Raw genomic sequence first — 16,964 nt, 5'->3', positions numbered from 1 at the left:
AGCTATGGTTTTTCCATTAGTCATGTATGGATGTGAGAGTTGGACTATAAAGAAAGCTGAGCACCAAAGAACTGATGCTTTTGAACTGTGGTGTTAGAGAAGACTCTTGAGAGTCCCTTGGACAGCAAGAAGATCCAACCAGTCCATCCTAAAGGAAATCAATCATGAATATTCACTGGAAAGACTGATGCTAAAGCTGAAACTCCAATACTTTGGTCACCTGATGAGAAGAGTTGACTCATTTGAAAAGACCCTGATGCTGGGAAAGGTTGAAGGCAGGAGGAGAAGGGGACAACAGAGGATGAGATGGTTGGATGGCATCATCAACTCAATGGACATGAGTTTGAGTAAACTCCGGGAGTTGGTGATGGACAGGGAGGCCTGGCATGCTGCAGCCCATGGGATCACAAAGAGTCAGACACGACTGAGCGACTGAACTGAATTGAACTGAATATGTAACTAATAAAGTATCTCTTATAAGTTCCCAAACTTTTAATTATCAGAACTTTTTGGTTTGGGGACTTCCCTGGTAGACAGGAGTTAAGACTTCACACTTTAATGCATGGGGGTCTAGGATTGAAATTTTTTGCCTGCAAGAAATTTATCACTATTAGTTATTCTTTTCCTTTTTATTAACTATATGTGCTCAGTTGCTTCAGTCATGTCTGATTCTACAACCCTGTGGACCATAGCCCTCCAGGCTCCTTTGTCCATAGGCTTTTCCCACCATGAATACTGGAGTGGGTTGCCATGCCCTCCTCCAGGGGATCTTCCTGACCCAGAGATCAAACTGGTGTCTCCTGCATCTCCTGCATTGCATGCAGATTCTTTACCACTGAGCCACTGGGAAGCCACATATGGAGCTATTAATCAGAATTTTTTATTATGGTTATAACCAGTGACAGCAGACTGAGAGAACTTAATTCCCATCATAAGCAAAAAATAAACAAAAAACAGACCAAAAAAACTTTGATATTTTATGGGACACTGGTAACACCTGGATATATGTCTGGTTGTCACAACATGGGGGTCATGTGGTGGAGAGGGGCATGTTTCTGGATGGGGTGCTACTGGCATCTAATGGGCACTGGCCAGGGTTGCTCTCTACAACAAAGAATCATCTGGCCTAAAATGCCAACAAAGGTCCGTCAATTTCAAAGCTATGGTTTTTCCATTAGTCATGTATGGATGTGAGAGTTGGACTATAAAGAAAGCTGAGCACCAAAGAACTGATGCTTTTGAACTGTGGTGTTAGAGAAGACTCTTGAGAGTCCCTTGGACAGCAAGAAGATCCAACCAGTCCATCCTAAAGGAAATCAATCATGAATATTCACTGGAAAGACTGATGCTAAAGCTGAAACTCCAATATTTTGGCCACATGATGCAAAGAACTGACTGATTTGAAAAGACCCTGACGCTGGGAAAGATTGAAGGCAGGAGGAGAAGGGGATGACAGAGGATGAGATGGTTGGATGGCATCACCGACTCAATGGACACAAGTTTGAGTAGGCCCCAGGACTTGGTGATGGACAAGGAAGCCTGGCGTGCTGCAGTCCATGGGGTTGCAAAGAGTCGGACACGACTGAGTGACTGAACTGAACTGAAAATGCCATATATGGCAGTTCCAGGACTGAGAAACCCTGTTCTAGGGTATAGCTCCAACTTGTATTTTCTAAAACCAGACATATAATTAGATTTATTTTAAGAGATTGAACATTCACTGAGTTGAACTCAACCCATTTTGAGGAAGAGACAGTAAAGTTATAGTCACAAATGTTGATAACACTGCTAAATTAGAATACTGCAGCCTTACATTTTCAATCAGATTACCACTTCCCTACATTTTCAATTAACACATGCTGATTTTCTCAACAGGAAGTTATTTCTTCCTGTACAGGTAAATGGGCATGATAAAAAAGGAAAGACTGTCACTTTATGTCAAAATTAAAAACAATTAAATTATTTTTTAAATAAAGCTTTCTTCCAAGAAAGTACTATTTTTAAATTTAATGCAGTATTAGAAAGAAAAAAATAATTATTCAACTTCACAAATTAAAAAATTAGAAGATTTTACTTTAGTTCTACCAATAAAATCAATATCAGCTTACCACAGGTTAAAATTATACTTTAAAGATGACTAAGGATTATTTTTACAGTTTTTAATAATTTTATTTGGCTGCACTGGATCTTAGTGGTGGCGTGTGGGATCTAGCTCTCTGCCTGTGTGCTAAATTGCATCGGACTCTTTGTGACCCTATGGACTGTAACTTCCAGGCTCCTCTGTCCATGGGATTCTCTAGGCAAGAGTGCTAGAGTGGGGTGCCATTTCCTCCTCCAGGAGATCTTCCTGACTGAGGGATCAAACCCATGTCTCTTACATCTCCTGCACTGGCAGGTGGGTTCTTTATCACTAGTGCCACCTGGGAAGCCAGGGATCAAACCCAGGCCCCTTGTATTGGAAGCCCTGAGTCTTAACCACTGGTCCACCAGAGACATCCCTATAGTTCTTTTTTAGTTTGTTTTATATAACACTTCCATGTCTTTTTAAACAGTAAGATGGCAATGAGATATAGAACAGCACTGTTACTTGTCCAAATCTAAGCGTTTGTCTTTATTGCATGGCTGATTTTAATATTATTGGTCTTTATGTTATCAAGCAGTCAGTAAATCCAAATGAGCAAAAGACATTTAGTGGTGATGGAGCTGCCTGAAGCAAAATCAATACCAATACTATACCATAACCATCCATGGTTTAAGGTACCTACATCTTATCTGAATATTTAGATCTAGGGAAAAATCTAGGCAGCAATCAGCTACTCCCAATCGTAGTACTTAAGTACAGTTGACCTTCCAAATAATGGGGGGGTTAAGGGTGCCAACTCTTCCAGCAGTCAAAAATCCACTTACAATGTATGGCCCTGGAGATTCAATGTTCCTCTTTATCTGTGGTTCTACATCTGCAAACTCAACCAGCTGCAGATTATGTAGAACTGTAGCATTTATTTTAAAAACCCTCATATATGTGGACCCTGGAAGTTCAAACGCTTGCTATCCAAAGGGCAACTGTACTTCTTCTTAGTTCACTGTCCTTTGCAGTCAACAATTGCTCCTATGGACACCTTATCTTTGACAAAGGAGGCAAGAATATACAATGGATTAAAGACAATCTCTTTAACAAGTGGTGCTGGGAAAACTGGTCAACCACTTGTAAAAGAATGAAACTAGAACACTTTCTAACACCATACACAAAAATAAACTCAAAATGGATTAAAGATCTCAACGTAAGACCAGAAACTATAAAAACCCTAGAGGAGAACATAGGCAAAACACTCTCCGACGTAAATCACAGCAGGATCCTCTATGACCCACCTCCCAGAATATTGGAAATAAAAGCAAAAATAAACAAATGGGATCTAATTAAACTTAAAAGCTTCTGCACAACAAAGGAAACTATAAGCAAGGTGAAAAGACAGTCTTCAGAATGGGAGAAAATAATAGCAAATTAAGCAACTGACAAACAACTAATCTCAAAAATATACAAGCAACTCCTGCAGCTCAATTCCAGAAAAATAAACGACCCAATCAAAAAATGGGCCAGAGAACTAAATAGACATTTCTCCAAAGAAGACATACATTACAGATGGCTAACAAACACATGAAAAGATGCTCAACATCACTCATTATCAGAGAAATGCAAATCAAAACCACAATGAGGTACCATTTCACGCCAGTCACAATGGCTGTGATCCAAAAGTCTACAAGCAATAAATGTTGGAGAGGGTGTGGAGAAAAGGGAACCCTCTTACACTGTTGGTGGGAATGCAAACTAGTGCAGCCACTATGGAGAACAGTGTGGAGATTCCTTAAAAAACTGGAAATAGAACTGCCTTATGACCCAGAAATCCCACTGTGGGCATATACACTGAGGAAACCAGAATTTAAAGAGACACATGTACCCCAATGTTCATCGCAGCACTGTTTATAATAGCCAGGACATGGAAGCAACCTAGATGTCCATCAGCAGATGAATGGATAAGAAAGCTGTGGTACATATACACAATGGAGTATTACTCAGCCATTAAAAAGAATACATTTGAATCAGTTCTAATGAGGTGGATAAAACTGGAGCCTATTATACAGAGTGAAGTAAGCCAGAAAGAAAAACACCAATACAGTATACTAACACATATATATGGAATTTAGAAAGATGGTAATGATAACCCTGTAAGCGAGACAGCAAAAGAGACACAGATGTATACAATAGTCTTTTGGACTCTGTGGGAGAGGGTGAGGATGGGATGATTAGGGAGAATGGCATTGAAACATGTATAATATCATATATGAAACGAATCGTCAGTCCAGGTTTGATGCATGATACTGGATGCTTGGGGGTGGTGCACTGGGATGACCCAGAGGGATGGTATGGGGAAGGAGGAAAGAGGGGGGTTCAGGATAGGGAACACGTGTATACCTGTGGTGAATTCATGTTGATGTATGGCAAAACCAATACAATATTGTAAAGTAATTAACCTCCAATTAAAATAAATAAATTTATATTAAAAAAAAAAAGAATGTACCATATGAAGCAATAAAACCTGTTGAATCTGTTAAAAAAAAAAAAAAAATGCTCCTAAGAGTTCCAGAACTGACTTTTCTACTATCATAGTTGGAATAGAAGTTTTCTTTGATATCTCCAACACTCAGCCCCAAACTATACATTCAAAGTTCTTAATTGCTTTTCTGAAGGCCATTTATATTACTCAAATGAATAGAAGGAAAAAACTAATAAAACAATTGGATAGATAAACTTAGTTAGATGAATAGTAATATGATAGAAGACATTAGGAATTTGTAAACTAGTTGCAAGAGGTAATTATGACACTGCTAAAAAAGATAAAATGATAAATATACAAACGATTTTATAATGAAACATCCAAAAGTCCACACATTTTAATTGTAGTGTTTTAAAAACAAATTTTTTAAATCCTCTATTTTTAAAATTAACAATGACCCTACTAAATACTACCCACATCAAATTATCCAAATAATATTTCCTACTTTGCCTCACTTAACACTATTCAAATTTCAAAGGCCACTTTTCAACTAGCTCTTTTGTTTGCACCCTCTCAATGTCAGCCTCAATTAACTGTCTTCTTTTTATGCTGGGCACTAGAAAACCTATAAATATGAAGTCTTTCAACATCTGGGTGACCCATGAAAGGGCTTCTGGGCACATGTGAGCCTCTTTAAATTATATGTAAAGTTTATGTGTTATGTTTGTATGTATGCATGCTTAGGGGAAGGGACCTATGTTTCATCAGATTCTCAAAGGAAACTATATAATTAGGATTGTTCAAGCAATTAATATGGCTTCCCTGGTGGCTCAGATGGTAAGAATCTGCCTACTATGCAGGAGACCTGATCCATGAGTCGGGAAGATCCCCTGGAGAAAGGAATGGCTACCCACTCCAGTATTCTTGACTGGAGAATTCCATGGACAAAGGAAACTGGGGGCCTACAGTCCAGGGGGCCGCAAAGAGTTGGGCATGACTGAGCAACTAACACTAACATTTTATACAATTAATTTTCCAAATTGGGACACTTAAGAGCAAAAGTTGATGCCAGGACAACAGGCATAAACTGGAACTGTCTTATGTAAACACAGATGTGTTTCCACCTTACCAATAGACCAGCATTTTAACACAGGAAATACAGGGCCTATTTTGGGTCAGTTCTGCAGATTAATTTATTTAATGTGTGATGAGGTTCTCCTATTAGTGTGTATGACAGGGAAGTTAGACTTTGTACAAGATATTCCCTTGTTTCTTTCCTACTTGAGTTGACTCTAAATTACATTTTAAATTACCTGTTACCATGTTGTTCACTGGATAGTGCTGAAGAGGAAAGTACATCTGCTTTTCTACAACTGGAGTCCTTATAAAATGCTTTTCTGTGCTATAAAATGAAACATATAGAAAGTCATATTTATATTTGTTTTTTGGACTTGTTATACAAATTAGAAATTATTCCAGGCAATATGTACAGCAATGTATTGCTCTGTGATAAGACTTCAGTCTTATTAGGTGAAACATTAACTATGAACTTCTTTTGTGCTTCCAAACAGACGGGGAAACAGTGGAAACAGTGACAGACTATATTTTGGGGGGCTTCAAAATCACTGCAGATGGTGACTGCAGCCATAAAATTAAAAGATGCTTGCTCCTTGGAAGTTATGACCAACCCAGACAGCATATTAAAAAGCAGAGACATTACTTTGCCAGCAAAGGTCCAGCTAGTCAAAGGTATGGTTTATCCAGTAGTCATGTATGGATGTGAGAGTTGGACTGTAAAGAAAGCTGAGCACCAAAGAATTGATACCTTTGAACTGTGGTGTTGGACAACATTCTTTTGAGTCCCTTGGACAACAAGGAGATCCAATCAGTCCATCCTAAAGGAAATAAATCCTGAATGTTCACTGGAAGGACTGATGCTGAAGCTGAAACTCCAATACTCTGGCCACCTGATGCAAAGAACTGACTGATGTGAAAAAAAAAACCCTAATGCTGGGAAAGACTGAAGGAGGGAGGAGAAGGGGACAACAGAGGATGAGATGGTTGGATGGCATCACTGACTCAATGGACAAGAGTTTGAGTAAACTCTGGGAGCTGGTGATGGACAGAGAGGCCTGGCATGCTGTGATTCATGGGGTCGCAAAGAGTCAGACATGACTGACTGACTGAACTGAACTGAACAGATATTTTTGGTTTTCTTGACTGCTTCACAAAACAAGTATTTATTGAGTAATAGAGACCTGGTCTTTTCCCCAATATTCTTTAAAGCATAATAATTCAATAATACCTTATAATTAGATAAAAAACATAAATACACATATAATTTTAAATACTCTAAAAGAAAAGGCTCCATTTTAAATAATCGTAACATTTACTGCTATTGTGTTCAAATAACTGGAACTCTATTAATTAGTATTTGCACATTTTAAGCAAAAAATGATGTCTGGGAAAAAACATGAGGTAAACTAAGTGACTCTGAGTTAAAAAGAGAAAAAGTTAAATTATTCTGAGTGTGGTTATATAGTATAATTAATTATATTCTAATTTTTACAGAGCTAAGCAGTTTTCAACTGAAATATCTTGTTTTCTAACTCCCAATAGCAATGTTTACTATATTTAGACTATATATAATCCATAGATAATACAACTGTATGAGAATAAAAACTTCAATAATAAAACATTGAAGTCATCCTTAAATTTATTTTCCTAAAAAATATCTAAAATTATATTGAGTTATAACAAAGACTTTATTTTCAATTTGTTTAAAAGTCCATCTAAAAGAAACTATAGCTTGGAGACTTCCCTGGCGGTCCAATGGTTAGGACTCTGTGCTTCCACTGCAGGGGTCATGGATTTGATTTCTGGTTGGGCAACTAAGATCGTGCATGCCATGAGGCATGGCCAATAAATTAAAAGAAAATAAATGAAAATAGAGAAACCATAGCTCATTTAGGAAGAGTCCCACAAATAAAGCAAAACAATGTTCCCAGAAAAGTCAGGGACTAAACAAGGATACCCATTATCATTGTTATTATTTACCATGGCTCTAAAATTTCTGGCCAAGCAGAAAGAGATATGAGAGGGAAAAGCAAGAAATGGAAGAGATAGCTACTAAAATAGAAGAGCTATATAGAGAAAAGGAAGAAAAAATACTTTCATTATTAACAAATGATATAAATGTGTACCCTGAAAAGCCAAGAGGAAAAACTGAAATATTTTTAGAATCTTAAAGATTCCAATTGGGTAAATGTAAGACAAATACTCAAAAATAAATAAATTTTCTATGTATCAGCGATGACTAATGAAAATAAAATGGAAAAAATGATCCAATTCACTATAGCAACAAAGTTCATAAAAATCTAGGAATAACATAATAAGCAGTTTCTGATTCTATGTGTAGAAAAATTAGGAAACCTTACTGAGATATCAAAAAATAAAAACAAAAAAGGCATTGTCTTGGATAGGAATACTGAAAATTATCAATTACTTTCAAAGGGATTTTAGTGCTCAAGAAGAAATAATTCTAAAATTCACAGGAACAATCACGTTAGAAGATCTAACAGGAGGTAAGATTAAATTTATAATAACATGAAAAAAATACCTAGGAATAATCTTAAAAGAAATATAAGATTTATATGAAGAAAATATGAAAAAAATAAATATTTATCTAGTTATTTGGCTACACCAGATCTTAGTTGCAGCATGCGGGATCTTTAGTTGCAGCATGTAGGATCTAGCTCCCTGACCAGGGATCTAACTAGGGCCCCCTGCATTGGGAGCACGGATTTTTAGTCACTAGACCACCAGGGAAGTCCCCTGAAAAAAAATTTTTAAGGTCCACAAAAGAAAACTTGAACAAGTGAGGAAAAATATACCATTTTATCAGATAGGAAGGTTCAGCGTCAAAGTTTCCCTAAATTAACCTATAATTTTTGTAATGTTACTAAAAATAACAACAGGAATTTTTAGTATGAACAGGCTGGTTCAAATTCTATCAAAATTCAGATGGAAAAATAAACCAGGAAGAATAGTTAACTAAGAAAATTTGGAAAAGAGTAAGGAGGAGGAACTAGCTCTAGATATTAAATAATATTATAAATAATTAAAACAGTGGTACTGTTGTACGACAAATGAATGTAATAGAATATATTAATAATAAAGTCCAGAAATAGACCCAAATACTTAAAGGGATTTAACCTAGGATAAAGGTGGCATTTCAATACAGTGGCAGGGGGGAGATAAATTATTCATTCAAACCAACAGACAAAAGTAAGTAATTATCTGAAGAAAAAAAAGAAGGTGAGATCCATACCTCACATCTTACACCAAGATATATTTGAAATGTGTCAAAGATTTCAATTTAAAAATATCATTAAGAAAAACCATAGCAAAATAATAATAATCTCATAGAAGGCTTTCTTTAAAAATGACACAAAACGCAAGGAGCCGTTAAAGAAAATATTAGTAAGAAAGAATGAATACAGGACTTTGTCCAGTGGTTAGGAATCCACCTGCCAAAGCAGGGGACACAGGTTCGATCCCTGGTCTGGGAAGATTTCACATGCCATGGGGCAACTAAGCCCCTTGTGCTGAAAATACTGAGCCCTCATGCCAAGCCCATGCCCCACAACAAGAGAAGCCACTGCAATGAGAAGTCCACTCGCTGCAACTAGAGAAAGCCTGTGCACAGCAGCAAAGACCCAGTGCAGACAAAAATAAATAATTTCTTTTAAAAAAAGAATGAATACATATAGTACAAAATTTCTGCATGCAAAACCCATTTTTTATTTATGAAATTTATTTTTTATATAAATTATGTATTTCTTTGGCAAACAGTCTTCACCTTATTTTACCCATAGCACATCTGGAATGCCACACTACAGGATAAGTCTTAACAAGGTCTATATTTCCAAAGTAGCATGGGTCTACCAGGCACTGTAGAGGAAAATAAAGAAAAGCCAGAATCTGCTGAGGTAAAGAAGAGGGAAGGGGTAACATATATTAGAAAAAGGCTAATGTGAAGGTAGAAATATGTTATCACACTGTGTCAGAGAAAGTATAGAAGAATGGTGACTATCCCAGTTTACCCTGGATTGAGGGATTTCTCAGACATGGGCTTTTCAGTGCTAAAACCAAGATTGTCCCAAGCAAATCTGGATGTCTGGTTACCCTAGCCATGTAAATACAAAATCAATTGGAATGTAAGTTGGTTTAACCTCTTAGAGGGCAATTTGACAAGGCCTATCAAGGATACAAAATGTATACACTGACTCAGCAATCCCCCTTCTAAGAATTACTCTACAGACACTTGCACACATACAAAATGACATTACTTGATCAATCACTGAAGCACTGATTTTAACAGCAAATGAGAAATTACCTCAAGTCCAGTAAAAGAGGAAAAGTTAAATAAATTATGGTAAATCCATATAATAAAATACTACATAGCATAAAAATGAAAGCATTCTTTATGTAGTTAACATGGAATGATCTAAAAGGTAAATTATTAAGCGAAAAGAGGAAAGGTGCTGAACAACGTTTATAGAATATTACTATCTATGAAGAAAAGGAAGAATATTTACTTGAATTTGCCAGTATACACATATACAAGAACCTGATAATACTGGTTCCTCTGGGAGGGAAACGGGCTATCTAGAAGCCAGTATATTTCATCAGTTCAGTTCAGTTCAGTTGCTCAGTCATGTCCGACTCTTTGCGACCCCATGAACCGCAGCACACCAGGCCTCCCTGTCCATCACCAACTCCTGGAGTCTACCCAAACCCACATCCATCGAGTCGGTGACACCAATCAACCATCTCATCCTCTGTTGTCCCCTTCTCCTCCTGCCCTCAATCTTTCCCAGCATCAAGATCTTTTCAAATGAGTCAGCTTTTCGCATCAGGTGGCCTAAGTATTGGAGTTTCAGCTTCAACATCAGTCCTTCCAATGAACACCCAGGACTGATCTCCTTTAGGATGGACTGGTTGGATCTCCTTGCAGTCCAAGGGACTCTCAAGAGTCTTCTCCAACAAAAGCATCAACTGTGAACTTCTCCACAGTTAAAAAGCATCAATTCTTCTGCACTCAGCTTTCTTTATAGTCCAACTCTCACATCCATACATGACCACTGGAAAAACCATAGCCTTGACTAGACGGACCTTTGTTGGCAAAGTAATGTCTCTGCTTTTTAATATGCTATCTAGGTTGGCAGAGGCAGTGGCCGAGACGAGCTACCCCGTGCCCAAGGGCAGGGGCAGTGGCCGAGAGGAGCTACCCTGCATCAGAGGTAAGCGTATATTTCATAGTTTCCCCTTTTGTGTATCTTGAATTTTGAACCATATGAATATATTATCTATTAAAAATAAAATTTGACAATAGAAAATAATAAGTAGGCATGAAGAACTAAGGAAAAGATTTTTAAAAGGACAGCAATGAGTTTAGTATTTACATGCCTTGTCAGGTATTAAAATACATAAAGTTAAATAACTTAAAAGAATATTGTATTTAAGTTATATAACTTAGAAGAATATCAAAACAAATCCACAGATTTATGAAATAGAGCATAGCCTTAAAAACAGATCTCCAGACATATTAAAAACAACATATGACAAAGAAAATCACACATCAGCTGGAGATAGATTTATTCTAAAAAACTGGTAGAAGTCTAAAAATGGGGAAAGAACAGTGAATTTTACATTTTCTGTGACAGTTATTTGAGGTATGGATAAAAACTATTGGCACCATTGCTCACCAAGTTTGTGTTCAATAAACAGAGGTGTTTATGACTTTAAAAAAACTGGTGGAAACTTATTTGTAAGACAGAAATAAATTTTGATCTTCAACTGTTAACATATACCATATACAAAATGAATATCTGCAGAATAAAAAACCTATTTGATATCTAAATGGGAAAGGACTTTTCTGGACATAAAAGCAGTAAAAGAAAAAGAAAAGTGATTAGTTTAACAATGTAAAAATTCAAAACTTATGTCTCCAAAAAATATAAGACAGATAAACATCTGAGGAAACAATGTGACAAACTGGATATGTGGCAATGTGACAAAAAGTATAATATAGCTATTATATAAAGGTATCAGACAAGTTGATAAGAAAAACAGTAAGACTCCCAGTAGAAAATGAGGAAAGGGTAAAAATAAGTCATAGAAAAGGACATGTAAAATGCTAGTAAAAAAGATTCAAACCTACTAGTAATCTAATAAAAAATGCAAATTAAACCAAGAACCTATTTTTCATCTATTAAGTTAGCACAAGACTTATTAATATACTGATGAGGATGCAGTGAGACAAACACTGGTGGGATTTTTAAATTTTTACTTTTATGGGAAGCAACTAACAATAGGCATCATGGCCTTTAAAAACATTCATGTTTCATTAATATCATAAAATCCACATCTGAGAATTTACATTAAGAAAATTATCTAGGGAATTTCATGGCTGTCCAGTGGTTAGGACTCTGTACTTTCACTGCCAAGTAGCTGGTCAAGAAACGAAGATCCTGGAAGCAACATGGTGCAGCCAAAAAAAAACAAAAAGAAAATTATCTAAAAAGTGGAGAAAGATTTATTTTTAAAAAGATATTTATGAAGGTGCTACGAGAATAGCAAACTATAAATTTTTTTTAATTTAAAGGGAGGTGGTTAAACAGACAATAAGATTAAATGCCAATACAGCCATTACAGACATAATATCAAATAAGGTTTTTCAAAATGGGGAACTGCCCATACAATAATAAACAGAAAATCAAGAGACAGACTCTCTGCTGTCCGACCTCAACTCTACTTAATGTGTACATGGAACTCGCTTCAGTCATGTCCAACTCTTTGCAATCCTATGGACGTCTATGCTCATGTGTCTGGTTTCTCAACCACCAGCCTCCTCTGTCCATGAGATTTTCCAGGCAAGAATACTGGAGTGGGTTGCCATGCCCTCCTCCAGGGGATCTTCCTGACCTAGGGATGGAACCCATGTCTCTTACATCTCCTGCATTGCCAGCTGGATTCTTTACCACTAGTGCCACCTGGTAAGCCCATTTAATGTGTGTATCTGTATAAAACTAGCAAGAAATGTACTAATGTTGATGGTGGTTATCTGAGTGGTGGGTTTGCTTACAATTTAAATTTTCTTTATTCTTGTTGTTGTTGTTAGTATTTTCCATTTTGTCAAACTAGATGCATTACATTTATTATAAAACAAGAACAAGAAAAATAAGCAAAAATTCATGCCATTTTCAGAAGATTTGGGAACATACTGGGAAAGAAAAACAGCACAATGATTAAGAGTTTGGACTCTAGAATTGGTTTCAAATTACCTTCACTACTTAAATAATACCGGGTGAATTATTTAACTCTCTGAACCTGTTTCCTCAATTGTAAAACAAGGCTAATACTATTTATCTATCTTATAGAGTTGTGAGAATCAAATGAAATACTGTGAATGGCTTAGCTCATAAATGTCTTTCATTTGGCACGTGTTCAATAACTAATTCACCATTCAGTGTTCAATATTACACGCTCTGGTGGTTCCACAAAGAAAGACATCTACCTTTATTTTTGTTGTTATTTTGTTGTTACTGGAAAATATTAGACATATTTCCCCCAGATTTGTAAGCTCTCTTTGTATATTAAGGAAAACAGCTTTTGTCAAATGTTTTTTCAAGTATATATTTTTCTTTTAACTTGGTTTATATTTCTATTTCCAGGTACAAGTTTAAAATAGTTTTGGTAGTCATATTATCAATCTTTTCCTTATGGTTCTGCATTTTGCAGGACAACCATTTCTTGAAGGAAAAAAAAAAAAAACACACATCTGTTATCTTCTCTAGTCAAGTGAATCACTGGGAGTTACTTTTTAATCTCTATTTCCTGGAGGCGGTCCTAAGATGGTGGAGGAATAGGACAGGGAGCCCACTTTCTCTCCCACAAATTCATCGAAAGAACATTTGAATGCTGAGTAAATTCCACAAAACAACTTCTGAATGCTGGCAGAGGACATCAGGCACCCAGAAAGGCAGCCCATTGTCTTCAAAAGGAGGTAGGACAAAAGATAAAAAGAGAGACAAAAGAGGTAGGGAAGGAGATCCCTCCCGGGAAGGGAGTCTTAAAAAAGAGAGAAGTTCCAATGCCATTCTCCCAAATCATCCCACCCAGAGGGATGGTACGGGGAGGGAGAAGGGAGGGGGCTTCAGGATGGGGAACACGTGTATACCTGTGGCGGATTCATGTTGATGTATGGCAAAACCAATACAATATTGTAAAGTAATTAACCTCCAATTAAAATAAATAAATGTATACTTAAAAAAAAAAAAAAGAAGTTTCCAAACACCAGGAAACACTCTCTCCGGCGGGTCTGTGGTGAGCCTTGGAATCTCAGAAGTCAAAATAACCGGGAGGAAAAATAAATAATTAAAACCCACAGATTACGGTGCCTAACAGCAACTCCCAACAGAGCAGCAGCCCATATGTTGGCAACCCCACTAGCAAGCGGGGGCTGCACAGGGAGGCGCGGGCTGCATCGCTTTGGGCAAGGACCGGGCCTGAATGCCCCGAGAGCAATCTGAGGGAACTAGCTTGAGATAGTAACTCAGACTGCGGGATAACTATAAAAGCCTTAATCTAAGACACCGCCAGAACAAAGGCCCACTCACAGAACAAAGGACTGAGCAGAGCTAGCCGGCTGTGGACCGGCCGATCCCCCACCGGAGACAGACTGGTGAGGGCAGCCAGAGCCGGAAGGGGGCAATCGCAGCCCCAGAGAGGCATCCCATACCAAACTGCAAGCAGACTTTGTTGCTAACCAAGACTTCTTGGGATTCTGGATGGTCAACATTCGCCAGGAGGGTCACAGCCAGAGATCAGCTCCCCAGAAGAGACACAGGGCACACCTGAGAAGGCACGCCCATTGTACACCCAGAAAACCAAGCGGCTGGGACGGGGGAGGGGATAAGTCATAGCCTTCAACTGGGGGCAACTGTGCTCGCCAAGCACCTGGTCACTTAAGCCACTCGGAACTGGGACGGGCACATAACGCAGGCCCAACCGAGTCTGCACCTTTGTGGAGTACCCGAGAACCTGAACCTGAGCGGCTTAGACCTGGGTTGTGCCATGCAAACCAGGGCCAGCATCAGACAGTTCCCAGCAGAGCAACCTAGAGCCTGAGCAGTGTAGACTGGGAAAGCACACACGCTGTGAGCAGGGTCAAACCCAGCGTGACTGAATCACTGTGAGCACATGCCAGTGATATTTGTTTGCAGTGTTCCTACCTCCCCACAGCACGACTGAACAAGTGAGCCTAAAAAAAGTGACCACCACTGCCCCACCTTGTGTCAAGACAGAAATTAGACACTGAGGAGACCAGCAAACAGAAGAAGCTAAAATAAACAGAGGGAACCGCTTTGGAAGTGACAGGTGCAATAGATTAAAACCCTGTAGGTTAGCACTGACCACATAGGAAGGGGCCTATAGACCTTGAGAAGTACAAGCTGGACCATGGAACTATCAGAAAATGAAGTGACCCCACACTGTCTGGAACAGCTCCAGAGAAAGTCCTAGATATATTTTTATTATCAATTTTTAAATTAAATTTTTTTTTCTTTTAAGTCCCCTATTACTCCTTTAATTTTCACTTTTATAACCTATTACCTTGCAAAAAAAAAAGACCATATTTTTAAAGCAAACTTCACATATATATTTCATAACTTTTGTGACTTTGTTGTTTTGTTTTCTGTTAATACTGTATTTTTGAGAATCTAATCTCTACTCTAGATTTTTAATCTTTGCTTTTTGGTATTTGTTATCAACTTTCTACCTTTAAGAACACGATCTTCGGTACCCATTTTTACGTGAGAGTGAGATCACTGGCCTGACTGTTCTCTCCCACTTTAAACTCCTTTTTCTCCACCAGGTTGCCTCTATCTCCCCCCTCCCCTTTTCTTCTCTACCCAACTCAGTGAATCTCTTTGTGTGTTCCAGGCTGTGGTGAACACTTAGGGAACAGATTACTGGCTGGATCTGTCTCTTTCCTGTTGATTCCCCCTTTTATCCTCCTGATCACCCCTGTCTCCTTCCTCCCTCTTCTCTTCTTTGTGTAACTCCGTGAACATCTCTAAGCAGTCCAGACTGTGGAGAGCACATCAGATCAGATCAGATCAGATCAGTCGCTCAGTCGTGTCCGACTCTTTGCGATCCCATGAATTGCAGCACGCCAGGCTTCCCTGTCCCATCACCAACTCCCAGAGTTCACTCAGACTCATGTCCATCGAGTCAGTAATGCCATCCAGCCATCTCATCCTCTGTCGTCCCCTTCTCCTCCTGCCCCCAATCCCTCCCAGCATCAGAGTCTTTTTCAATGAGTCAACTCTTCACATGAGGTGGCCAAAGTACTGGAGTTTCAGCTTTAGCATCATTCCTTCCAAAGAAATCCCAGGGCTGATCTCCTTCGGAATGGACTGGTTGGATCTCCTTGCAGTCCAAGGGACTCTCAAGAGTCTTCTCCAACACCACAGTTCAAAAGCATCAATTCTTTGGCGCTCAGCCTCCTTCACAGTCCAACTCTCACATCCATACATGACCACAGGAAAAACCATAGCCTTGACTAGATGAACCTTTGTTGGCAAAGTAATGTCTCTGCTTTTGAATATGCTATCTAGGTTGGTCATAACTTTTCTTCCAAGGAGTAAGCGTCTTTTAATTTCATGGCTGCAGTCACCATCTGCAGTGATTTTGGAGCCCAGAAAAATAAAGTCTGACACTGTTTCCACTGTTTCCCCATCTATTTCTCATGAAGTGATGGGACTGGATGCCATGATCTTCGTTTTCTGAATGTTGAGCTTTAAGCCAACTTTTTCACTCTCCACTTTCACTTTCATCAAGAGGCTTTTGAGTTCCTCTTCACTTCCTGCCCTAAGGGTGGTGTCATCTGCATATCTGAGGTTATTGATATTTCTCCCGGCAATCTTGATTCCAGTTTGTGTTTCTTCCAGTCCAGCATTTCTCATGATGTACTCTGCATATAAGTTAAATAAACAGAGTGACAATATACAGCCTTGACAAACTCCTTTTCCTATTTGGAACCAGTCTGTTGTTCCATGTCCAGTTCTAACTGTTGCTTCCTGACCTGCATACAGATTTCTCAAGAGGCAGGTCAGGTGGTCTGGTATTCCCATCTCTTTCAGAATTTTCCACAGTTTATTGTGATCCACACAGTCAAAGGCTTTGGCATAGTCGATAAAGCAGACATAGATGTTTTTCTGGAACTCTCTTGCCTTTTCTATGATCCAGCAGATGTTGGCAATTTGATCTCTGGTTCCTCTGCCTTTTCTAAAACCAGCTTGAACATCCGGAAGTTCACGGTTCACATATTGCTGAAGCCTGGCT

General features: G+C 38.4%; 1 protein-coding gene across 1 annotated transcript in view; it reads right to left on the bottom strand.

Annotated features, from left to right (window-relative positions):
• LOC104992329 (chromosome unknown open reading frame, human C15orf43) overlaps positions 1-16,964 on the bottom strand; it is a 43,083-nt gene that overhangs the window by 6,427 nt on the left and 19,692 nt on the right. Inside the window, exon 6 of the mRNA XM_010845192.1 lies at positions 5,867-5,955. Within this exon, the coding sequence (XP_010843494.1) occupies positions 5,867-5,955 (89 nt within the window). The remainder of the gene's footprint in view (positions 1-5,866; positions 5,956-16,964) is intronic.

Source organism: Bison bison, unplaced genomic scaffold (genome assembly GCF_000754665.1).
Source record: "Bison bison bison isolate TAMUID 2011002044 unplaced genomic scaffold, Bison_UMD1.0 scf7180017864213, whole genome shotgun sequence".
NCBI lineage: Eukaryota > Metazoa > Chordata > Mammalia > Artiodactyla > Bovidae > Bison > Bison bison.
The sequence above is the reverse complement of the archived record's forward strand: the minus strand, read 5'-3'. Positions and strand labels throughout refer to the sequence as shown.